Source organism: Oncorhynchus mykiss, chromosome 17 (genome assembly GCF_057628025.1).
Source record: "Oncorhynchus mykiss isolate SJ-2025 chromosome 17, ASM5762802v1, whole genome shotgun sequence".
Taxonomy (NCBI): domain Eukaryota; kingdom Metazoa; phylum Chordata; class Actinopteri; order Salmoniformes; family Salmonidae; genus Oncorhynchus; species Oncorhynchus mykiss.
In genome coordinates this window covers 49,868,822-49,893,233 of record NC_143038.1, presented here as the reverse complement: position 1 = coordinate 49,893,233, position 24,412 = coordinate 49,868,822, and the positions used below count along the sequence as shown (strand labels likewise).

The following is a 24,412-nucleotide window of genomic DNA, read 5'->3' as shown; positions in this document are numbered from 1 at the left end:
TGTTTTCTCTTTGAATGTGTTGGCAATAATGTCATGCAATAGGTTCAGTTCACATCATGCAATGTTCAGTTGCATGACATTTAGCGTTATTGCCAATGTTTGAAGAGCTGTTGCTTGTAGCCTGGTGGTTAGAGCGTTGGGCCAATAACTGAAAGGTTGCTGGTATTGAATCCCTGAGCTGACAAGGTAAAAATATGTTGTTCTGGGCAAGGCAGTTAACCCACTGTTCCCTGGGTGCTGTTGAAGTGGATGTTAATTATAGCAGCCACCTGCACCTCTCTGATTCAGAGATGCATTCAGTTGTACAACTGACAGGTATTCCCCTTTCTCTTTAATTCACTCTGGGCATTACTGCTGATAGCCTACAGAGTATTGGAAGTAGAAGGACAGGTAGCATTTTGTGCCATTTGTGCCAGTACTGCCAATGTGATATATTCTCTGGGCTCTTATACTGTATCCATTATTCAAGCTGGTATTTCACTCTGCCTTTTTATCTTTTGAATCCGGTTTATTCCTTTGATCATGTTGTTTCAGTTTTGTATAGACATAGATGAAAGTCTGATTCAAACATGACAGTTTTGTATAGACATAGAGGAAAGTCTGATTCACACATGACAGTTTTATATAGACATAGATGAAAGTCTGATTCAAACATGACAGTTTTGTATAGACATAGATGAAAGTCTGATTCAAACATGACAGTTTTGTATAGACATAGATGAAAGTCTGATTCAAATATGACAGTTTTGTATAGACATAGAGGAAAGTCTGATTCAAACATGACAGTTTTGTATAGACATAGAGGAAAGTCTGATTCAAACATGACAGTTTTGTATAGACATAGAGGAAAGTCTGATTCAAACATGACAGTTTTGTATAGACATAGATGAAAGTCTGATTCAAACATGACAGTTTTGTATAGACATAAAGGAAAGTCTGATTCAAACATGACAGTTTTGTATAGACATAGAGGAAAGTCTGATTCAAACATGACAGTTTTGTATAGACATAGAGGAAAGTCTGATTCAAACATGACAGTTTTGTATAGACATAGAGGAAAGTCTGATTCACACATGACAGTTTTGTATAGACATAGAGGAAAGTCTGATTCACACATGACAGTTTTGTATAGACATAGAGGAAAGTCTGATTCAAATATGACAGTTTTGTATCTAAAACACTACAACATTCGATGGACCCTTTTTAAATCAATTCTGTTTCATTTGACCCCTCCCTCTCCCCCACATTGATAGAAAACAGCCATAATGTTGTCTCTACCACAGACTATAACCAGACATTTATAATCTTGCTGCAGACGTATTAGAGGACATTCAGACATCGCAACCACACTGCAATATTTGTCACAGACATCTGCAGGCGAAAGCACAAAGGTTATATATATATATATATATATTTATTTATTATTTTAATAAGAGCAGCCATAAAAAGTGGGAGATTGTTCCATTGGGTAAATCTCACACTTTGTCAGCCTTGAGGTAGAACATGGTTAAGACAATGAACACTGAAATGTGCATCCCCTGTGTGCATGTTCCTGTCGTGTTTCTGTTAGTGGGATGTTTCTTGTGGTTAATGTAAGTTTTTCTTGCATGAATTCACATGCCAGATTCATTATTGCTCTTTGTTTCATCTTGATTTTGCGTACTTGCGCTTTACTGTCCCCATTTGGGACCACCATTTAAAATAGATAGCCCTTGTCACCATCTGTTGCCATGGCCACCGTCCATGCTGTTGCCTAGCAGCTCACCTGAGCGAGAGCCAGGTGAAAGAGCTGGCAGGTGGCCTAGATCACACTGCTGCCTTTTGTTCCTCTCAGAGGACACAGCACCATCACGGTCAATAGACCATCATACTATATGCTTACAGCAAAAAAGGAATGGTAAGTTATGAGCTACCCTTTCCAGAGACAATAACCAATGTACTGTATAAGAATAATGTTGAGCAGGTGACCGCACCCTAGACTGGATTTGGCTAATGATTTCAGTCCTGCTCTGTGTGCATAGCTGTCCTGTGCTATAAAAATGAGTAACTGCACTGACACATCTTTTCAAATAAGAAGATAACTTTTCCAATCATCATTCAAGCTATGGACTCAGTGAAACAAGGCAACATGAAGCACTGAAGACCTGAGGAACCAGGTTACCTGGCCTCTGAGTTGCTCAACAGGTAGCCGGGGGGAGAGTCATACTTACAACCAGGAAGGGGAAGGTAATGTATACCTGTCTGTCTGAATAAGTCGCTCTGCTGTGTGTTTGGACTGCAGCCAGCTGTAATGAGGCACTGCATGAGGGTGTGGGTGGGGGTGATAAAACAGGCCAAACAGCTGAATCAGAGTTCATCTCACACCATTCAACAAACAGAGTACAGAACAAAGGCCGATTCATAAATAAGTCATTTTATTTTTCCCTTTAAAAGACTGATACATTGATCAAATATTCATAATGACTAGTATATTTATGTTAAATAAACACAGTATCATGTTCTTTACTGCCAGTGCATTTGTTTCACCACAGCAGATAATGTCAATTATTCTCGATGAACTAGTCTTCATTTGATTTCATTGTTTCCGATAAGACATGGGAATAGGTTAAGATTAAATAACCTATCAGTGTACAATGTAAACAATGTATTATACATTAAATAGAAAACGACACGGCCTCTACTAGCTTTGTTTTCCCTTTGAGGGAAAATGTACTTAAGTGACCATTTGACTGTAGAGCTAATCTGCTATCCAATTCAACCTCCATCCAGGGTTACTTCGATGCACTTGCTAAATTCACTATGTCATCATTATGATTCTTGAATAATCTATTACAATAAAATCCATATCATTTCCTGGCCGCCAGCAGCCAAAGTCTCTGGACCACACCCACTGCAATCATGTCAGGCAGGAATGCATTAGCAGAACAGGAAAGTCCGTTTCAGGTAGGTAAGCCCCACACAGTCAAGCATAATATGTCTATGTTATCAGGTGAGCCCAACGTCTCTGGGATCCACGATCACTTGGTGTAGTCGAAATAATGTCAAATGAAAGGTCCGGTCATTCGGTTTGTAATTCTGAAATATGGTAAATGGACTATGTTAAGTGAAGTAGTGGTTTGGATTTTAATCATATTTTCACTGAGGGCGTTTGAGAAATATTTGGCAATGTTTCAGTTTTAATTTAGAGGTTTCAATTCAAATTATTTTAGGATTACGTTCCACAAGGTTTTTGGGTATATATTGATTTGTATTGTCATTGGGGAGGTAGTATTGAAGACAATTAGTGACAGACAATGACTCCCAGCTTGACCAGCTACTGAGCTGCCCAAACAGTAAGAAAATCATACATTCACATATGTTCAACAGGCACATTTTTTTTGTGCAACACAAAATGACCTGGACACTGAAAGTAGCATAAGGGTTAGGGAGGATTCTCTTTACGACCGTGTATTTGGCAGCAGTGTTGAAAACAGGAAGAGAACAGTAACAAATATTGTTAACCTAGTTTTCTACGATATGGTAGAAAAGTCACAAAATCAGCAGGGAAAACACGAACACAGTTGCACCACGCACACACACACGCCTAACACAAAGTACAAACTGCACTAGACATTCCACTGGAGACAGGCATACCATTATTCCACTCTCCCACGGGTACAGAGTGTACATCCAGTGAGGGAAACACAGAAATACACTTCCATTCATAAACATAGTGGCCTGAGTAAGACTGAAATATCAACAAGGCAGGAAACATATGTGCATTCCTATATTCATGCTTATACATAATAGGAGTTAGAATGGGGATGTGGGTGGAGAATCCTTCATAAAGTGTTTCAATACATTGGCCTCTTCTTTAGACTTCATATATGCAATAGGAGATTATGATTGCTTTACTGACCCTTTGTCCCCAAGTTCTGAGACACAAAAGCAATATCAAAAACACAACATACAACTCACAAAACATCCTATACATGTGACACACACACACACACACACACCACTGAGAACTTGAGGCAGCTTATACGCTAACTGCACCACTATCAGAAAAACATTTCCATATACTCAATGTACTAAAATATTAAATCATATAAAACAAACTAAACATTGTTACATATTACCCACACACTCAATAGTTAGAGAAATCATTTAGCTCATGCATCTTTGTTGTAGTCCCAGTAACTGTAAATGGTACGTCAAATACCCATATGTTTTTAGAATAGCAAGGTAAAAACTACCGAAGTCGTCAGTGTTAAAGCAGCAGTAAGTGTTTGAAGGCCTCAGCGTCCTGAGGCACTGTGTCCCCAGTGGTTGATTGCGCGTGTCCACTGGAGTTCTTCCCTAATTTGTCTCCTCCGGGTCAAACTATATCCACCTGTACTTTCCTCTTGGTCTGACAATCCCATTCTGGGTCTGAAGCCCCCCTATTGCGACCTGCCGGGCAGTCCACATACTGGAGTATCTTCTCCGGGTAAGGTTTGTCCAGGTTGGCCGGCCTCTGTGGGAGCAGGAAGTAGTGTGTGGTGCTGGCCTTCCTGCCGTTCTCCATGACAGGCAGGATGCAGGGAGACCCCTCACTGTTCTGCCTCTGTAAACCCCAGCTCACGTACTTAGGGTCTGGGGCAAAGCTCTGTGTTGGGGGCATAACACCGTTAAGGTACGAGGGGAGGCTCTTGGGGCTGGGGGTACGGGAGCTGCCTTGAGACAACAAAGGGTCCCTAGGGGGCACCTTCGGGGGCTTGTCCTCATCACTGTAGGCCCCAGAGGACACCTCAGCTGACCAGCGGCGGTAGTCTGCAGTCTTGATGGGCCGTGGGGGGATGGGCACGCGGGGGGGCACCATTGGTTTGTCCATGCCCTGAGTGTGGCGGTGATGACAGGGCAGGCGCAGCGACGTGGGCTTGTTGAAGGAGCCAGCAGGGCCAGAGTGAGAGCGCCGCAGCTTCCTCTGGGCTCGGTCCTGCTGTCTGGGACACACTGGCTGCTGCTCTGCTTGCTCCCGCACCTCCTGCTCCAACCTCTGTTGCTGTTCCTGCTGCTCGTGCTGTTGCCGCTGTTGTTCCTGTACCCGCTGTTGTTCCTGTACCCGCTGTTGTTCCTGTACCCGCTGCTGCTCCTTCTGTTCCTGTTGTCTTTGCTGCCCCGCAGGTCCCTCAAAGTAGGCATAGTTAATCTGCCCACAGCCCCTGAAGCTCCTGCGGCTGGGGGCTCCACAGCGAAAGGCAGAGGGTTTGGGGTGACACTGCTCAGGCACCAAGCAGCGTCGGTCATCTGAACTGGTGAAGAACTCCACCTCATTGTCCATGGCCTGGTCAGGGGAAAGGTCTGCCCGCCCAGGGAGAGGTGGCAGGGGTTTGGCCCCCCGGCTAGGTGTGTGGGGGGGACTGCAGTGTTCGTACACAGACAACCTCTGGAAGGAAGGGACCACCTGGTCATCCTCAGCAGGGCTAGGGGTGGAGGGCTCAGTGCTGGATGACAGGGACAGATGAGTGGGACGGGATTTCTTTGGGGGTAACCACTGTGCACCAGGGCTATGTTTCTGTCCTGCAGGGAGAAGGTGGTTAGAAAAGCAATTCAATCAAAATATTGGTATTTTGTAACTACCAGAGAAAGTTACAACCATAGTGCACCACTAATTCACTTGAGCCAGGCTCCTAGCAGGGTCCCTAGGTTAAAAGGTTCCTGGAAGTGTGGAGGTCAGAGAGACACACACCTTAATTACTTGAAAGCACCTCTCCTCTCATCATTTTGTTCAAATCAAAGTTTATTGGTCACATGCACACGGTACAGTGAAATACTTACTTGCTAACGCTCCTCAACAATGCAGTACAATAACAGTCAAGAATCAAATGCCAAATACAAAAGTAATAAAGGAACAAGTAGTAATAAAAAGTAGAAGAGTAATAACAACTAGCATAAGTATTATGTACATAATATACAGTATGATTGATTGGTTGGTTAAACATTCCCTAGGATATAGTTCAAGCAGATCCTGGGAAGCCAGCATTCTGACTCTCTATTCTTATAGAAACAAGAACCTCCCAGTAAACATCAACCAGTTGGCTCAGAGACATGGTATTAAATCCTTCCTTGTAAGGCTGTGTATAAGGCAGACGGCGAAAGGAAGGATTGTGGGTGTAAGTGGTGGTTGGTAACATAGAAATAGAATCTACAGTGGCTGGGTCCAGTACTTACTCTCAGAATTGAGCGATGGTGGCACCTGCTGCTGAAATCGAAAGTTGTATTCTGTTGGTGCTGGATCCATACTGAAGTACAAGCTGTAAAAAGGTATGATGCACATAGTTGAGTAATTGTCCCAGATACTGTACATGTAGTTATAGCAATTCCAACCATCCCTGCAGGAATACACTTAGTGAAATATAGATGCGGTTAAGGGAACACAGACCGCTTTATTGACCAGATTGGTGCACATTTTACAAATCTGACCTAACAAAGTGGATTCGTATTGTAATAGGCCCACAATGTTACTTAAGTTCAATTTTGATATATTTGCCTGTTTCGCTGAATAACATTTAGAAGTTGTCCCTTTTCAGGTTTAGAAGAAGTGACTGCTAAAGGGTAACTCCCGTTTGTAAAGCTGGTTAGCATACAGAAATCGGTGGTTGTAGTCAAAATTGTTTCTAAGGGTAATGCAGTTGATTGGTGAAGATGACATGAACATGTGTTGGGGTTAACATTCAAACAAGTATTATACTCTGATGTTTACTTCAACGTAGTGTGAAATACTAAGTTACAAACAATAGCCTAAATGTAGATTTGGGATCTTTCCCAACAGCCCTTTTCCATGGCAATTCCAATGTTTTGGTTGAGTTCTATTGACTTCTTTAAGGCATCTATAAACTAATAAAACATGTTCTTCTTGTAACCGAGGACTCACGTTGGGACTTACTTGTCCAGCTCATGGCGGTGGCTCCATGAGGGCTTGGCTTCAGCCATGCTGAGACAGTGACTGGTCCGCAGGAAGGGGCTGTCTGCAGGTAAACAGATCTCCTGGGCAGTCAGGCCCGCTGTGCACATGCTCCAGGCACAATCGGGTCGCATCAAAGCCAGGAAACACTCGGCTCACTCAGCTGGCTGCTACTGCTGGACCTGTAACACAGACAAGAGGCAGGAACATGAGTGAAAGTGAAGGGGGCCCAAGGCAGGAGCCGGTAATAAAAGCACAATTAGATATCCTCTTTATTATGTTCATTGACACATTTCCACCAACATGAGACACAATCCTCTGCGGTTGTATTTTACAGTCAATATCACAACATCTCTAGTTAAAAGCTCTCTCCAAGTATCAGAAAAAAGGAAATCCAGTTTAAAAGCAAAACATGTGCTGTTTTATATCATCTCATGTTATTGTTCACACTATTCCATGAGGCTGATTTTACATTTTAAAGCAAATTTTCTGCTATTGTACACATTTTGCTATCTGGGGGCCCCCCCCAACATCATGGCTGATTTTTTAACCAAACCAATGACAGTGTCTTTTTACAACAGCAGAGTGTTAATTGAGTCCCAGCAGACAGGTAGCTCTGACTGCAAGAGATCTCTTTTAAATTAGACTGTTCCTGTAACCAGAGATATGCCTGGTGTTGCAAGCACTCCCCATGTCAGATGACCTGGATGTTCGAGTCATGTCAAATGTGTGTCAGGGCTGACTAAACAATGCAAGCAAGGTTCAGAGGGAGGAAATCAAGTCATATATGCAGAACAAAGTGTAAACAAATAACACCAGCACATTATTAGCTAAATGTTCCAATGTATTCAGTCTTCAGGAGAACATTCATCCCAGGTCAGACGAGAAATGGCCAGTAACTGTCATTCCTTCACGACACAATGATGTTTTAGGTCTGTGTAGTGGGCAGTAATATTTGATAAGTATGATATTATACATTGTATATACCTCACATGTGATTTGAATAAGATTAAGCAATTCACCTATTAAAATGTTTATCTGACTCCATTAAGATAATTAGCAATATGCAAGAGTTACAGTAATAGGCAATGAAGAAATGTCTGAGAATGGAATTCTAAATACAAGTTATTTATTTAGTAAAATGAATTTATTCACATAAAAGCCATAAAGCTTAAGTTATAAAACACTAACAAGCGTTACAACGCATTATACCACAGCATTGTTGAATACTCGTTTCTGATTGTTAGAAGGGCATTCTAGAATGGACATTAAAACCAGTTAACGGCACAGTTGGAAAAAATGTTGTGACACCTTGCAATCATGACGCAATAAACACCTACACATGCAGTCTGTACTTGCTACAAAGTTACAGAAAGCTTATCGAACAACCACACAAACTGAAATTGAATACATTTGAAACGCAGGTCTAACGAGGAAAGAAATGCAGCTAGCTAGCATTTATTAGTGCAGAGACATTTTTGGAGCATCTAATGACCTAACTTGGTGAACATGAATTTCTCTGGTCCCTACTGTTGCAGTCATGACACAAGTGGCACTATGCTGTAAAATACTCCCACGTTCCTAGTTTGACCAGCTGTTTTCAGCAACTTAAGATTTTTTCGTTTGCTTATTATATTGGTAGGTTTGCTAGCAACAAACTATTTAGCTAGCTTCTGGCTGCAGAGTTCATGACTGTTTGTCAGCGAGCATGTCAATGGAACATAAAGAACGAACGACTGGCAACCAAAACATGATAAAGTATGAATTTGCTTATATAAATTAAAATATGTTTTATTTCTACCGGTAAATGTGATTATAGTATTGTTTTCTTTGGCAACAGTGGGATAAGCGGGCTGAACAGCTTAAACAAACGCAACGGAATAAACTGTGCAGTTATTCTGGCTGCTGAGGTTGTGACTGTATAGCCGTAACTAGTTGGTTAGCTAACAGCAAGCAAGGAATAAGAACATTGCCATGTCAACAGAACAAAGAACTGGGTCGCATCCATCAATATCAAACTAGTCGAACCAACGACTGGGTTGCATCTCTAGCAACCAAAAGATGAGAAAGTATAATATCAACGAAAAAGGTATTCCTACTGGTAAATGAGTGCTTTCTTTGGCAACTGTGGTATAAGTGGGATAAACACCACCGTTCTGTACATTGCCTTGGAAAAATGAACTCCGCTGCATTGTACATTATTTCCAAGGAAATGTACAGAACATTGGCGTTTATCCCTTATTCTAAGCATAGTTAGAGAGAGCGTGGTCAGAGAGAGCGAGACAAAGAAACCATGGCGTATGCCATGGCCCATAGATCATGAGAGGGAGAGATAAAGAGTGCAAGTATCTCACCACGGCAAGTCATGAACATAAGAGGAAGAACAATTAATCGAATACCCTTTTATAAGCATCTGAGTTGTTTGGATTCAAAATCTGAGCTGTTGACCAATAGTATTACTGTAAAGTTATCCTCCAATCAGATATCAGACCTACATGATGTAATCACAACAGAACCTCTGCTTCTCAGAGGTGTGACAATGGGGGTTGACAAGATCAACACAGAAAATGCTGAATTCCTGAGAAGACAATAAAACCTGCATAGAGTGTTGATAAAAGGAGTCACTTTGGGGGCTGGGCTGCCCTACATACAGACCATAAACTTATTCTGGGGACATGACCTTTAATTAGGAACCTGCGACCAGAAAGAGACGGGAATGAGTGCATCACACAACAGCCACTGACTTCCTTTGGGTAGAGTGGCTAGACCTAATCTGGGTGACTAAGGGACATCTCTGCTCAACTGATGGAGACCATAACTTCAGAAGTCTATGCCATTTACAGCTGATCATATGGAGGAATAGTTCAGTCAATGTGTGTTGTGTTTTGCATGTATAATAAATTCATGGCCAGAACAATATCTATCTATCATCAACCATCCAATCATCAAGTAGTAAGAACACATCCATGATCTTTTAAGAACTCAGCAGTTCTAGAGAAAGGACAGATTGATGTGCTGCCCAGACAGCTGGTCATTCGGAAACAAAGCTCTGAAACAGCCCAGGACATCAGCTCAGGCCAAATTGCCCAACATGGCATCTCTCCCATCCCTTGCCCAGGATTCAGTTCGGAGGGGATAGTACGCAACTTGATCCTTGATAATGACCCCTGAGAGGCTCGCACTTCCTCTGGCAACAGGTGCAAAAACAGTTCATCCTGGCACTGGTTAACCATAGTTTACATTTAGTTTATTTAGAGGCATAAAATAAATAGAGCCCACACATTCATAAGCTTCACCATGTATTCACAACAAAAATAAAAAGTTTGGGTCCTGCAAGAACCTTCGTCAGATCACTTCAACGTTGTTTGTTTGTGAATAAAGGTACGTGGTGGAGCACAGTCGTCCATTTATTTTATACCAACCTTTTTCGGCCCTGCTCTCCACTTAAGGATGTGCGTTTGATCACAGTTTACTAGTGTATTTAGAGGCAACACCAGGATTAAACAAATGTGGTAGTCATAGAGAAATAATGAATGGGAACATTGCAGGCAAATTATTTCAAAGAGGAGAGGATTTTTTGTTGTGGGAAGACAAGCGGTGTGGTAAACACTTGTGATGATCTCTATTTGACATCCATAGCGTACTATCAAAAGAGTAATACACAGGCCTATTTGAGCACAGCACAGTCACTCCAGGCCAAGAGGTATGGTTTTACACACCATGTATGCTACACACTAACATGAGAACGTTGTGCACATCTGATAAATCACACATTTTCCCTACAGTGCACTACTTTCGGCCACAGCCCTATATGGTGACATTTCAGGACATAACCTTACTATACACAGCGACATTAGGCACAGAAAAACATAGAAAGAAGAGGTTCACACCCCACTTACGACATCCATGCAGCGGTTTCCCGAGCAACCATACCCGCTCTACCTGTGCTGCAGGCAAACAGTGCACACACCCCCTTGCTTTACAGGATTGATTGTTCGAGTTTACAAGTATGTGGCTCACTCCATAATATACGTTTTTCCCAATTTCAAGTAACTGATGAAATAAGGATCCATCACTTCTTAATTCTTGACATCGTCAGTAAGCCTGGGGATTGCCAGGGACCTCACGATACAATATTATCGTGATACTTAGCTGCCGATATGATAGGTATAGTGATTCTATTGGTTTCGCGATTCTGTATGAATGCTATGCCATACTGTGATTTTATTGCGATTCGATGTTCCAAACATATTGCTCACTATATGTCTGCTGCACATGGACAAGAGAGCCATGAGAAAACGAGTTTTGATCCGTCACGGAAATAAGTGCTGAAAACATATTGGCTCAAGATTTTAAAAGATGGAGAGCAAGCTAAAGAAAAAAAATACTGCAGTTTTGGTGCAGGTACAGCTGACTAGCGAAAATATAACAGTAATATCGTTACAAAATAATATTGCGATATATATCGTCAAATAATATACCGATATGCAACTATCAACTTTTCACCTCAAATCAATACAGTTATATATCGGTATTGTATTTACATTTACATGACATGGGTTCTACACTTAATTCCAGTATGTGACTGATTTGCTCTCTATAAAGAACCAAATCGCTGTCACATACTGGAATTAAAAGCGCAGACCTAATTTTAGCTGTACAGGGAGAACAAGTTGTTCCAACCTTGAATAGATTAACATATTGTATAGTAGTGTATTGTTTAGTATGAAATGGCATAGCAGTTTAATAAAGATATTATAACGGAGGGATACAATGTATGATACAATGTACCGGCTGAGATAAGAGATTGCATCAATCACTGCTGCCGTCATCAACACGTATACACACACACACACACACACACACACACACACACACACACACAAATAAATAAATACACATGTCACTGCAAACCAAGATGTTTTTAGAGCTCACCTTACAACCTCGCAGTTTTCCTCAGCTGTTACGTAGAAACGTTAAGAATCCTCTTCTGGCGACAGTTCTACTTCCCGTGTTTTGCCGTAGACGTTTAGTATAGCCCAATTTACAAGCTTCAGTCTGCGATTGTACTGAGGAGAAATAAAGGACAACGCATTTGGTACAGTAACTATTCTTTATGTTCTGAGAGACTACTCAATAATACTATTGTTGTGAGTGATGTTCTTTTAAGCTCCACCACGCTACAAGAATATACTCTGGCTCCGCCTTTCACTCAACTCTTAAAGACATAGCTTTCCATTTAGCCGCCTGCACACACAACACCTGCACATTCGACTACTGATTAAGATTTTATGTTTCACTTTACATGAATAATGTATATGCATACCTAAAATGATTTATGCGGCTATATGTGTTTTGCAGGCTTCACTAAGAATTATACATTTACAGATGTTTTGTGTAATTAATAGTTGGTATACATTGGTAAAAATTGTCTGATTGATTTTTTATTTAACTAGACAAGTCAGTTAAGAACAAATTCTTCTTTTCAATTTACGGCCTAGGAACAGTGGGTTAACTGCCTCGTCAGCTCAGGGATTCGAGCTTGCAACCTTTGGGTTACTAGTCCAACACTCTAACCACAAGGCTACCTGCCACATCTTTACTGTACAGTAGGCTACAGTGGCCTTCAAACTGAACTCTGAACCTCAAAGTCAGTTCCAGTGCATTTTTTAATTGTTCCCCTCTAATCAGAGACGGAATTAGTCCTGGAACACCAGGTGGGTGTAATTAATTATCAGGTAAAACAGAAACCCAGCAGGCTCCGGACCTCATAGGGTAAGATTTGAAAATCCCTGGGCTACACTATCATCTGACATAACAAAAGTCAGTTTTATCTACATTCCTTGAGTGTTGTACATTGTATTGTGTGTTGCAGTATTTTAGATTTTGCAGATTATGCTGGGAGTAAGTGTTTAGAGTGCTTATCAAAAACAAATAAATACAGCACAAATTGAGGTGGGAGGGGAATACATATTGTACGCTCTAAGTTGGCTAAATTGCATTTTGCATTACAGAATGAAGATAAGGATCATTTTTGTTAGCAACTCAGGTAGGGATTAAATGAGCTATTCTGTGCTCATGGCTTTGTGTGACGCCACACTGGCTGATCCCTGGCAGTCCCTGGGCAGACAGATGTTGTTTGAGGACCCAGACTGAATCTTAACCTGTCTGAACACAACTGCATAGCACAGAGAATACAACACACACATACACATACCTCTGTTAGTCTTATTCTGGATGTACCATTGACTCTATCAACACTCTGTTTGTAGCTGTGCTTTATCGTTTCCAGCTAGACTCAGTGGAACAAAGACAAAATGAATGTAAAACTCTCACACACAAAGCTGAGGGGAGACAGAGAGAAGTAGAGAGGAGGAGTAGGTTTAGGTAATACGGATGTCTCAAGTGGAGATAAGGAGGTAGGCACAGGGTCGTTCCATGTCGATTTCAGCAAATCAGTACACCCACCATTTCAGATTGTTCTGAAAATGTTCTTGTAGTTAGAAACAGATAAGATAAGCATTCCGGAAGCATTAGTTGGTTGAAATTTAATTTGATCTCTGAGAAATTAAGCTACTTGATTGCACCCAAATGTATAGGAGTCATATACTATGAAATAATTATAGTACCCAACATCCGATTTGGGCCAAACTTTTTCCTAACAATGAGTAAGACATGAGGAATCCGAAGAAGCGGTCAAAAGCCATCCACGGACCCCCCACACCCTACGCCAATCCCACCCAACAAGTATATACAGTAGTATCAGTTCTTTATGTTTGACAAGTAGTATGGAAAAGCGGCTCAGAGTATTGTTTCTTCATCCTATGTATTGTATTCTCAGTGGATTTGGTGATGGTTTTTGCCCCAGTTCAGAGAAATTAGTAATTGAAGTGGTTGAGTTTATGTCCCATCCTAGATCCTATATTACCAGGTTTGACAACTAGATGGTACTATCCATACTACTTCTCAAACATAGAGAAGTGAAACTAAATACAAATTGTTGGGGTGGAATTGCCATAGGGTGGGGGGGGGGGGTTGGGGTCCGTGGGTGGCTTTTGACTATTTCTTTGGATTCCTCATGTCTAACTCATTATTAGATTTTTTTGGGGTCCAAACCGGGTCTTAGGCACTATATTTATTCAATATTATATGAATCCTGCAATCAATTAGCTTAATTTCTCAGAGATTCAATTATATTTAAATAAACTAATGTTGCAAGAATGCTAATCTTATCTGTTTTGAACAACAGAAACAATTTCAGAAAAATATGAGATGGTGGGTGTTGAAATCCTCTTTGTTGTGCTTTTTGAGGTGGATCGACCCCGCAGCAAACACACAGAGAAACACTCTTATCTCCGCAGTATATTATCCTGCATGGTAACTGAATGGAGTCCACGTCGTCTGACTGTTGCTTCTTATCTGATGCCTGTGGACATTTCTGTTTACCTGGGACCTGCTCTGTGTTTGTCAGAATATTGACTGGGCAGCTCCGATGATGAAACAACAGAAATGTCCTTTATAGACTTTACTCTGGTCATAATGTCCCATACCAGTCACTCAAGTCTGACACTATAGCGTCAGATTAGATGTGAATGAATTACAATGGACTTGTTCCACTGTACTGAGAAATAAAATGACTTTATTACACTGTTTATATATTACACATTTGCTACACTGTATCAAAACCCTTCAACAGATGTCTATTTAGCATGACCTAAATGGGTGAGTCACTCTCTGTCTGCTTGAATATCTGTTGGAAAAACTCCGGCAATTATAAACTTTGTGGGTGTCCGTTCAACCTACACTATATGTACAAGGGTATGTGGACACCCCTTCAAATTAGTGGATTCGGCTATTTCAGCCACACCCATTGCTGACAGGTGTATAAAATCAATCACACAGCCATGCAATCTCCATAGACAAACATTGGCAGTAAAATGGCCTTACTGAAGAGCTCAGTGACTTTCAACGTGGCACTTCATAGGATGCCACCTTTCCAAAAGTTAGTTTGTCAAATTTCTTCCCTGCTAGAGCTGTCCTGGTCAACTGTAAGTGCTGTTATTGTGAGGTGGAAATGTCTAGGAGCAACAAAGGCTCAGCCGCGAAGTGACAAGCCACACAAGCCCACAGAACGAGACCGTCGAGTGCTGAAGCGCGTAGCGCATAAAAATCATCTATATTCACTTGCAACACTGACTATCGAGTTCCAAACGGCCTCTGTCAGCAAAATAACTGTTTGCCGGGAGCTTCATGAAATGGGTTTCAATGGCCGACCAGCCGTACACAAGGCTAAGATCACCATGTGCAATGCCAAGCGTCAGCTGGAGTGGTGTAAAGCTCGCCGCCATTGGACTCTGGAGCAGTCGAAACGCGTTTTCTGGAGTGATGAATCACGCTTCACCATCTGGCAGTCCGACGGACAAATCTGGGTTTGGTGGATGCCAGGAGAACCTGTCCCAATGCATAGTGCCAAATGTACATTTTGGTAGAGGAGAAAAAATGTTCTTGGGCTGTTTTTCATGGTTCGGAATAGGCCCCTTAGTTACAGTGAAGGGAAATCTTAATGCTACAGCATACAATGACATTCTAGATGATTCTGTGCTTCCAACTTTGTGGCAACAGTTTGGGGAATGCCCTTTCCTGTTTCAGCATGACAATGCCCCCGTGCACAAAGCGAGGTCCATACAGAAATGGTTAGTTGAGATCGGTGTGGAAGAACTTGACTGGCCTGCATAGAGCCCTGACCTCAACCCTATCAAACACCTTTGGGATGAATTTGAACACTGACTGCGAGCCAGGCCTAATCGCCCAACATCAGTGCCCGACCTCACAAATGCTCTTTTGGCTGAATGGAATCAAGTCCTCGCAGCAACGTATCAACATCTAGTGGAAAGCCTTCCCAGAAGAGTGGAGGCTGTTAAAGCAGCAAACTCCATATTAAAGCTCATGATTTTGGAATGAGATGTTCGACGAGCAGATGTCCACATAGTCACGTAGTGTAACTAGGCTAAACAAACTAGCTACAACCATGCATGCTAACCAAACACAGTCATGCAATGTCTACAAACAAGTGCATTGTTAAATAAATAGAGGCAGAAACTGGAGGTAAGTGGAGGTAACAAAGTGTGCGTATTGCTTGACTTGGTAAATCTCCATAGCCAGCCTTGGACCCCGGACTTAACAGGCTTATCATTAGATATTTAGCCGTGGATGGACCAGGCTCTCTCTAATCCCCCTTTATAATTTCAAGGACATTTTTTAAATTCCTTTAGGCCAGTTGTTGCCTGCAGGAGAATGGTGGGGTTGTGAGATCAGATTACTGGGTGTTTGTGGATATATGAAGGTGAGCTTGAGAGCTGTGTGTTGCATATGATTTCTGTGTAACTGCATAAAATCAAGTCTGCACAGTAAATACATATTGCTTTGTTTACTTTGACAGCTTTTGTTGGCATTACCTACTTACAGTGATTTCATATGGAAAATCCTTTAGGGGTTCTTCAAATTGAAACTGTGGGGGAACCCCCATAAATTCTTTGAAGAACCCTTTTGATGGATCCTCTAATAACATTTTGATGGACCCCCCCCCCCCCCCCAGTATTATTATTAATAATACGCATAACAATAACACAATATTTTAGAAAAAAAAGAAAAGATTTTAGTGACAAAGCAGAATAAAAAAATCCAAATATGAGGTAGACTCCCAGCATAGCCCAGCAGAGCCCCAAGTCCAATGGGTATATCCTCTGGCATGTTGATGTTAATGTGTTGATGTTCTCCGTATCCATAGCCAGAATGATTTTGCAGTGCATGGTGATCAAATAGGTTTCCTGTTATATTGATCAGAGGTGTAAAGAGGGTGAAGTATGTGGATCCACAAAATAGTAATTATACAGATGATTAACAAAACATGCACACGACAGTATTCATACCTTGGTTTTTGTGGGAAATGATAATGGAACAGAAAGTTTTGATAATGGTTTTCATACACATACCTTATCCATAATGTAGAGGCCTATGGGATATTCATTGAAGAAATAAGGGAGGAGGATGGGACATGTGATCTGTATAACATACCGACACCAATTGACATACCTTTGTATGCCTCTTCCTCTGTATACCTGCAGACACAGACACAAAAAGTGAGCAGTTCAGTCATCTGCACCCAATACAGCAAGCCTTCAACATATTCTCAGTCTACATATTCTTACCTCTTTGTTGATTGATATCCATTGAATTGTGTCCATTTTCTGTTTTTGAAAGATGTGCACAAATATCAAAAGATAGATGGTATCACCATGAAACAATATTAATTTAGATCATACAAAGGGACGAACCTTAAATGTTTTATTATTTTACCAGGTAAGTTGACTGAGAACACGTTCTCATTTACAGCAACGACCTGGGGAATAGTTACAGGGGAGAGGAGGGGGATGAATGAGCCAATGTAAGCTGGGGATGATTAGGTGACCGTGATGGCCTGAGGGACAGCTTGGGAATTTAGCCAGGACACCAGGGTTAACACCCCTACGATAAGTGCCATGGGATCTTTAATGAACTCAGAGAGTCAGGACACCCGTTTAACTTCCCATCCGAAAGGCAGCACCCTACACAGGGCAGTGTCCCCAATCACTGCCCTGGGGCATTGGGATGTTCATTTTTAGACCAGTAGGAGTAGGAGTGCCCTCCAACACCACTTCCAGCAGCATCTGGTCTCCCATCCAGGGACTGACCAGGACCAACCCTGCTTAGCTTCAGAAGCAAGCCAGCAGTGGGATGCAGGGTAGTATGCTGCTAGCCATTAAATTGAGGAAACCTTTAAATGTTTTATTTAAGTGCCTGCACCTGCTGTCCTTACAAATTAAAATCCAAATGTTTCAGATGGGCAGTTAGGTTCCTGCAGGAACCCCACCAACTAAGGAGGTTCCTCGATGAACCCCACCTCCTATGGGGTTCTTGGAAGAACCTTTTGAACCTTTTCAGTGCCAAGAACACTAAGGTTCTTCAAAGAACATTGAGGAGCTTAGAAGAACCCTTGTTGAACCCCTCATTTTTAGAGTGTAGAGAAGAAGCATAGAACTGTGTAAGAGAATGAAATGAAAAAATACTAGATTGGACAGATAAATTGAATGGATAGGATTAACTGGAGAACTTTGTGTGCTAAGTATTACCCCATGCCTCCGCCCCTCTCTTTTCCCCTCCCATAACAAAGCAGCCCTCTTCACTCTGGTGCCTGCGTGATGTCACCACACAGGAAGTTCCTTATAAAGTCAGGCAGGCAGACAGGCAGGCAGCACAGAGAAGAGAGGGCTTGGGACAGTATATAAAATAAGTACTGAAAAATCTACTGGCACTCAACAGGTCCTACATACAGACGCAGCACTCCTCTGCCAGATACCTTTTCTACAAGATGAAATACATGTCATATAGCATTTGATGGCTTAGGTTAAATCCCCTGCCATATCCTCCCCAATAATGCCAGAACTCACAGCTTCCTACTTTCCTTTGAACCTGAGGGAATTTCCCAATATGGTTCACCCTTTCCAACACCAGGATATTCATGTGGAATGACGTTACATTCTCACAGCTGATTATAACAGCTTTCTCTCCAGCAGGAAGGGTGGGGTGTGTTTGATAGAAAAGGAAGCAACATCATAGCTAGAAATGACTCATCCACTATCGAGGTCATCAGATTGATGACCTCTAGCTGTTGAGGTAATCCTGTTACGTATATGTATTTTCACTGTGAATTCAAAGTTTACTTGGAAATAAACAGCAGAAATGGTACCATTGATTGGACACTGATATATAGATTGTAGTTCTTAGCGACTAACCAACATTTCTGGTATTTTTAGTTTTTTAAACAACTAATTGACCAATGTTGGTTCAATTTTTTTGAATTCCATTTCACAATTTTTTTTCTGTGAGCTCAATGCACACATTGCGCAGTTTCTCTAGAGAAAAATCAGTTCAAGCCAGAACTGTGTGATGTAGTAGGGAGTTGTAGTTTCTAACAGGCCAATATTCAACATAGTTTAACCAATGACCATAATCCATTGTGTGCCTACTTGTCCAGTCTGTGTGTTTATTTTACACCTGCTATGAGAAGAGACAGAAGAATGCTCAATTGATAGGGATAGAGAGCAGTTGCTTTGCGAGGTATCTCTACTTGAAAATACATGATGTAAGTCAGGGATCATCAACTACATTCAGTCTCAGGCTGATTTTGTCTTAAACGGATGGTCAGGTGGCCGGAAAATAATTACAAATAATTTGTAGACTGAAAAATGACCGCAATAAATAATATTTGACTAAAATATAATAATTTAAAACGTTGCGAACATTTGTATATGATCACATACTGTATATCTCTCTATTATGCGTGGGAATACTTTGGAACAGATTTCCAAAAACGGTATTTTCCACTACAGCCCCGTTTCCTGTAGTCCACATGTCTTTAATGTCCAACAATTATTATCATTTTTTTGTTTAGCTCAGAAAACTGAGGGTGAAATTCAGCCCAAGGGCCACCAGTTGGGGAATCCTGGTCTAAGTTATTTATAGTTGCTATTCAGAAGTCATAAAAGTATACTTTACTTTGAAGAACTGCTAAAATAGTGATATAGGTAGCATATAGGCAGCAGCTCTATAGTGATAATGTCATCAAATGAAACAAATGTAATACACACAACAACTGACATGTTGTATTAAGTAGTAATGTGAATAAATAATGGTTAATAAGTGATAAGCAGTAATGGGCAGTCACTACCATCATAAGACTTTTATTCCTTGTTTTATTCTGTGTTATTACAGCGTTCAACCTACATAACCCACATAAATCGAAAAAGCACTAATCGCTCAGCACTAATAGGTTGGCATAAAAGGAAAGGTTTGTTATTATGGCAAGCTGGAATCTCCATAAGTGAGTAAGCCTACACATTGTCATGCCCATATATCGTTTTTGTTATATTTCTCTTGTAAAGTATTTTCATGTATGTGGGTACATCAATGTTTCTCCCAACATGTACAGTAATACATGGTGATGAGAAACTAGCATGTGTAGTGACAGTCTGAAGCACATTTCTGTGATCAGTCAGCCCTGTTAGGAGAGCAAGGCAAGGGCCCTGGCTGAGACTGACTGACACATCTCCTCTCATGCATCTTGGCAGGACAGTGGCTCCGCTCAGACCCACACAGACGCTTCCAAGCCTCTGCCTTGAAAACCTAACAAATCCCAATGCAAAAGCCAGTAATAGGCTGTCATCTCTCGCTAAAATGTAAATATTTGTACCATACTACAACACTATTAGCCATTAACGCAAACCAGACTACATGCTCCTGAATCCTCCAGCTATCTCAGATATTAATCGCCTTCCTCTTTAGTATGAAGACTTCTGAGAAAAGGAGGGATTTCAGAGTACGCCACCATACACAGCAGGTACTTCTATTTTGGTAAGATGAAAAGTGGTAAGGGCGACTCATCCATTGCATCACTCTTCATCAGTGTTCTGTTGAAGTCTATGAGTGCTCCCAAAGCTTAATAGTAGTGGGTGGAGCGAGCATACACTCCTCGATCACAGGGTGTGTTTAGTCTCCAGAACACAATCTGAGGGAGTTACTGGAAAACACATCATACCATTACACTGTCACCAAGGGTAGAATTGTCAAATCAAATTAAATGTTATTTGTCACGTGTGCCGTATACAACAAGTGTAGACGTTATCGTGAAATGCTTACTTACAAGCCCTTTCCAGACAATGCAGCTAAAGGGTATGACAATTAACAAATAGATACAAATAAAATAGTAACACAATTTTGCAGAGTGCAGGGACCGAGTCAGTGTACGAGGTAGTTGGGGTGATTGATTGAGGTAATATGTACATGTAGGTTTGGTTAGGTGATTGCTTGAAGTACTATGTACATGTAGGTAGGCAGTGAAAAGCAGTCTTATGGCTTTGGGGTAGAAGCTGTTCAGGAGCCTTTTGGTCCCAGACTTGGTGTTCTTGTACCGCTTGCCGTGTGGTAGCAGAAAGAACAGACTGGGAGTTGCGTGGCTGGAGTCTTTGACAATTGTTAGGGCCTTCCACTAACACCACCTGTCATAGAGGTCCTGGATAGCAGCGAGCTCGGCTCCAGTGATGTACTGGACCATACGCACTTCCCTCTATAGTGCATTGCGGTCAGATGCCGAGCAGTTGCCGTACCAAGTGGTGATGTAGCCAGTCAAGATCCTCTCAATGGTGCAGCTGTAGAACGTTTTGACAATCTGCCCATTTCAAATCTTTTCAGTTTCCTGAGGGGGAAGAGGCGTTGTCGTGCCCTCTTCACGTCTGTGTAGGTGTGTTTGGACCATGATGGGTCCTTAGTGATGTGAACACAGAGGAACTTGAAGCTCTCTACCATTTCCACTACAGCCCCGTTGATGTGAATGTGGGCATGCTCGGACCTCCATTTCCTGTTGTCCACAACCATCTCCCTTGTCTTGTTGACATTGAGGGAGAGGTTGTTGTCCTGGCACCACACTGCAGGTCTCTGACATCCTCCCTGTGGGCTGTTTCATCGTTGTTAGTGATCCGTCGTGTTGTCAGCAAGCTTAATGATGATGTTGGAGTTGAATGCGGCCACAGAGTCGTGGGTGAACAGGGAGTACAGGACGAGGCTAAGCACGCACTCCTGAGGGGCCCCCGTGTTGCGGGTCAGTGTGGCGGATGTGTTGTTGCCTACCCTCACCAGCTGGGGGCGGCCAGTCAGAAAGTCCAGTATCCAATTGCAGATTGAGGTATTTAAACCCAGGGTCCTTAGCTTAGTGATGAGCTTGGAGGGCACTATGGTGTTGAATGCTGAGCTGTAGTCAATGAATAGCATTGTCACATAGGTGTTCCTTTTGTCCAGGTGGGGAAGGGCAGTGTGGAGTGCAATAGAGATTGCATCATCTGTAGATCTGTTGGGGCAGTATGTGAATTGGAGTGGGTCCAGGATGTCTGGGATGATGGTGTTGATGTGACCAGCCTTTCAGAGCAGTTCATGGCTACAGATGTGAGTGCTACAGGGCGATAGTCATTTAGACAGGCGTTCTTGGGACCATTGTGGTCTGCTTGAAACATGTGGGTATTACAGACTAGGTCAGGGAGGTTGAACATTATTGTGAAGACACTTTCTAGCTGGTCAGTGCATGCTCTGAGTATGTCTCCAGGCAATCCATTTGGCCCTGCGGCCTAGTGAATGTTAACCTGTTTAAAGGTCTTACTCACACCGGCTACGGAGAGCGTGATCACACAGTGGTCCGGAACAGCTGGTGCTCTCATGCATGGTTCAGTGTTGATTGCCTCGAAGCGAGCATAGAAGGCATTTAGCAGGTCTGGTAGGCTTGCATCACTGGGCAGCTCTCGGCTGGGTTTCCCTTTGTAATCCATTATACAGTGCCTTGCGAAAGTATTCGGCCCCCTTGAACTTTGCGACCTTTTGCCACATTTCAGGCTTCAAACATAAAGATATAAAACTGTATTTTTTTGTGAAGAATCAACAGCAAGTGGGACACAATCATGAAGTGGAACAACATTTATTGGATATTTCAAACTTTTTTAACAAATCAAAAACTGAAAAATTGGGCGTGCAAAATTATTCAGCCCCCTTAAGTTAATACTTTGTAGCGCCACCTTTTGCTGCCATTACAGCTGTAAGTCGCTTGGGGTATGTCTCTATCAGTTTTGCACATCGAGAGACTGACACTTTTTCCCATTCCTCCTTGCAAAACAGCTCGAGCTCAGTGAGGTTGGATGGAGAGCATTTGTGAACAGCAGTTTTCAGTTCTTTCCACAGATTCTCGATTGGATTCAGGTCTGGACTTTGACTTGGCCATTCTAACACCTGGATATGTTTATTATTGAACCATTCCATTGTAGATTTTGCTTTATGTTTTGGATCATTGTCTTGTTGGAAGACAAATCTCCGTCCCAGTCTCAGGTCTTTTGCAGACTCCATCAGGTTTTCTTCCAGAATGGTCCTGTATTTTGCTCCATCAATCTTCCCATCAATTTTAACCATCTTCCCTGTCCCTGCTGAAGAAAAGCAGGCCCAAACCATGATAATGCCACCACCATGTTTGACAGTGGGGATGGTGTGTTCAGGGTGATGAGCTGTGTTGCTTTTACGCCAAACATAACGTTTTGCATTGTTGCCAAAAAGTTAAATTTTGGTTTCATCTGACCAGAGCACCTTCTTCCACATGTTTGGTGTGTCTCCCAGGTGGCTTGTGGCAAACTTTAAACAACACTTTTTATGGATATCTTTAAGAAATGGCTTTCTTCTTGCCACTCTTCCATAAAGGCCAGATTTGTGCAATATACGACTGATTGTTGTCTTATGGACAGAGTCTCCCACCTCAGCTGTAGATCTCTGCAGTTCATCCAGAGTGATCATGGGCCTCTTGGCTGCATCTCTGATCAGTCTTCTCCTTGTATGAGCTGAAAGTTTAGAGGGACGGCCAGGTCTTGGTAGATTTGCAGTGGTCTGATACTCCTTCCATTTCAATATTATCGCTTGCACAGTGCTCCTTGGGATGTTTAAAGCTTGGGAAATCTTTTTGTATCCAAATCTGGCTTTAAACTTCTTCACAACAGTATCTCGGACCTGCCTGGTGTGTTCCTTGTTCTTCATGATGCTCTCTGCGCTTTTAACGGACCTCTGAGACTATCACAGTGCAGGTGCATTTATACGGAGACTTGATTACACACAGGTGGATTGTATTTATCATCATTAGTCATTTAGGTCAACATTGGATCATTCAGAGATCATCACTGAACTTCTGGAGAGAGTTTGCTGCACTAAAAGTAAAGGGGCTGAATAATTTTGCACGCCCAATTTTTCAGTTTTTGATTTGTTAAAAAAGTTTGAAATATACAATAAATGTCGTTCCACTTCATGATTGTGTCCCACTTGTTGTTGATTCTTCACAAAAAAAATACAGTTTTATATTTTTATGTTTGAAGCCTGAAATGTGGCAAAAGGTCGCAAAGTTCAAGGGGGCCGAATACTTTCGCAAGGCACTGTAGTTTGCAAGCCCTGCCACATCCGACGAGTGTCAAAGCAGGTGTAGTAGGATTCAATCTTAGTCCTGTTGTAACGGCTGTTGGAAGGAGAGGACCAAGATGCAGCGTGGTACGTGTTCATTATGATATTTATTTAAACTCAGAACACTAAACAAAATTACAAAGAGAAAGAAACGAAACCGAAACAGTTCTGTAAGGTGACGAAACACACTAGACAGAAAATAATCACCCACAAAACACAGGTGGGAAAAGGCTACCTAAGTATGATTCTCAATCAGAGACAACTAACGACACCTGCCTCTGATTGAGAACCATACCAGGCCAAACACAAAAACAGCACATAGAAAAACAAACATAGACTACCCACCCAACTCACGCCCTGACCATACTAAAACAAAGACATTACAAAAGAACTAAGGTCAGAACGTGACACCTGTATTGA

The 24,412-nt window shown here is 41.9% G+C and overlaps 1 protein-coding gene across 2 annotated transcripts; it reads right to left on the bottom strand.

The window, feature by feature from the left end:
• Positions 1-2,397: 2,397 nt before the first annotated feature.
• On the bottom strand, positions 2,398-16,484 carry LOC110494417 (ERBB receptor feedback inhibitor 1). 2 transcript variants are annotated; one of them, XM_021569425.3, is made up of 4 exons: positions 11,861-16,484; positions 6,908-7,107; positions 6,193-6,275; positions 2,398-5,541 (listed from the first exon to the last, which is right to left on the bottom strand). In XM_021569425.3, the coding sequence occupies exons 2-4, from the start codon at positions 7,057-7,059 to the stop codon at positions 4,358-4,360; spliced, it is 1,419 nt and encodes a 472-aa protein (XP_021425100.3). In that variant the 5' UTR covers positions 7,060-7,107; positions 11,861-16,484; the 3' UTR covers positions 2,398-4,357. The 2 variants fall into 2 exon arrangements, with proteins under 2 accessions (XP_021425100.3, XP_021425101.3); XM_021569426.3 differs by having other exon boundaries at positions 6,896-7,107; positions 11,861-16,483.
• Between the last annotated feature and the right edge of the window lie 7,928 nt (positions 16,485-24,412).

Bases quoted from the DNA above. Each gene is read 5' to 3' on its own strand.
- LOC110494417 (XM_021569425.3), bottom strand. From the start codon at position 7,059: ATGCGACCCGATTGTGCCTGGAGCATGTGCACAGCGGGCCTGACTGCC. The intron at 6,276-6,907 runs GTAAGTCCCAAC...ACCTTTTTACAG, and splicing joins CACCGCCATGAGCTGGACAA to CTTGTACTTCAGTATGGATC. The intron at 5,542-6,192 runs GTAAGTACTGGA...TTCTCCCTGCAG, and splicing joins ACCATCGCTCAATTCTGAGA to GACAGAAACATAGCCCTGGT.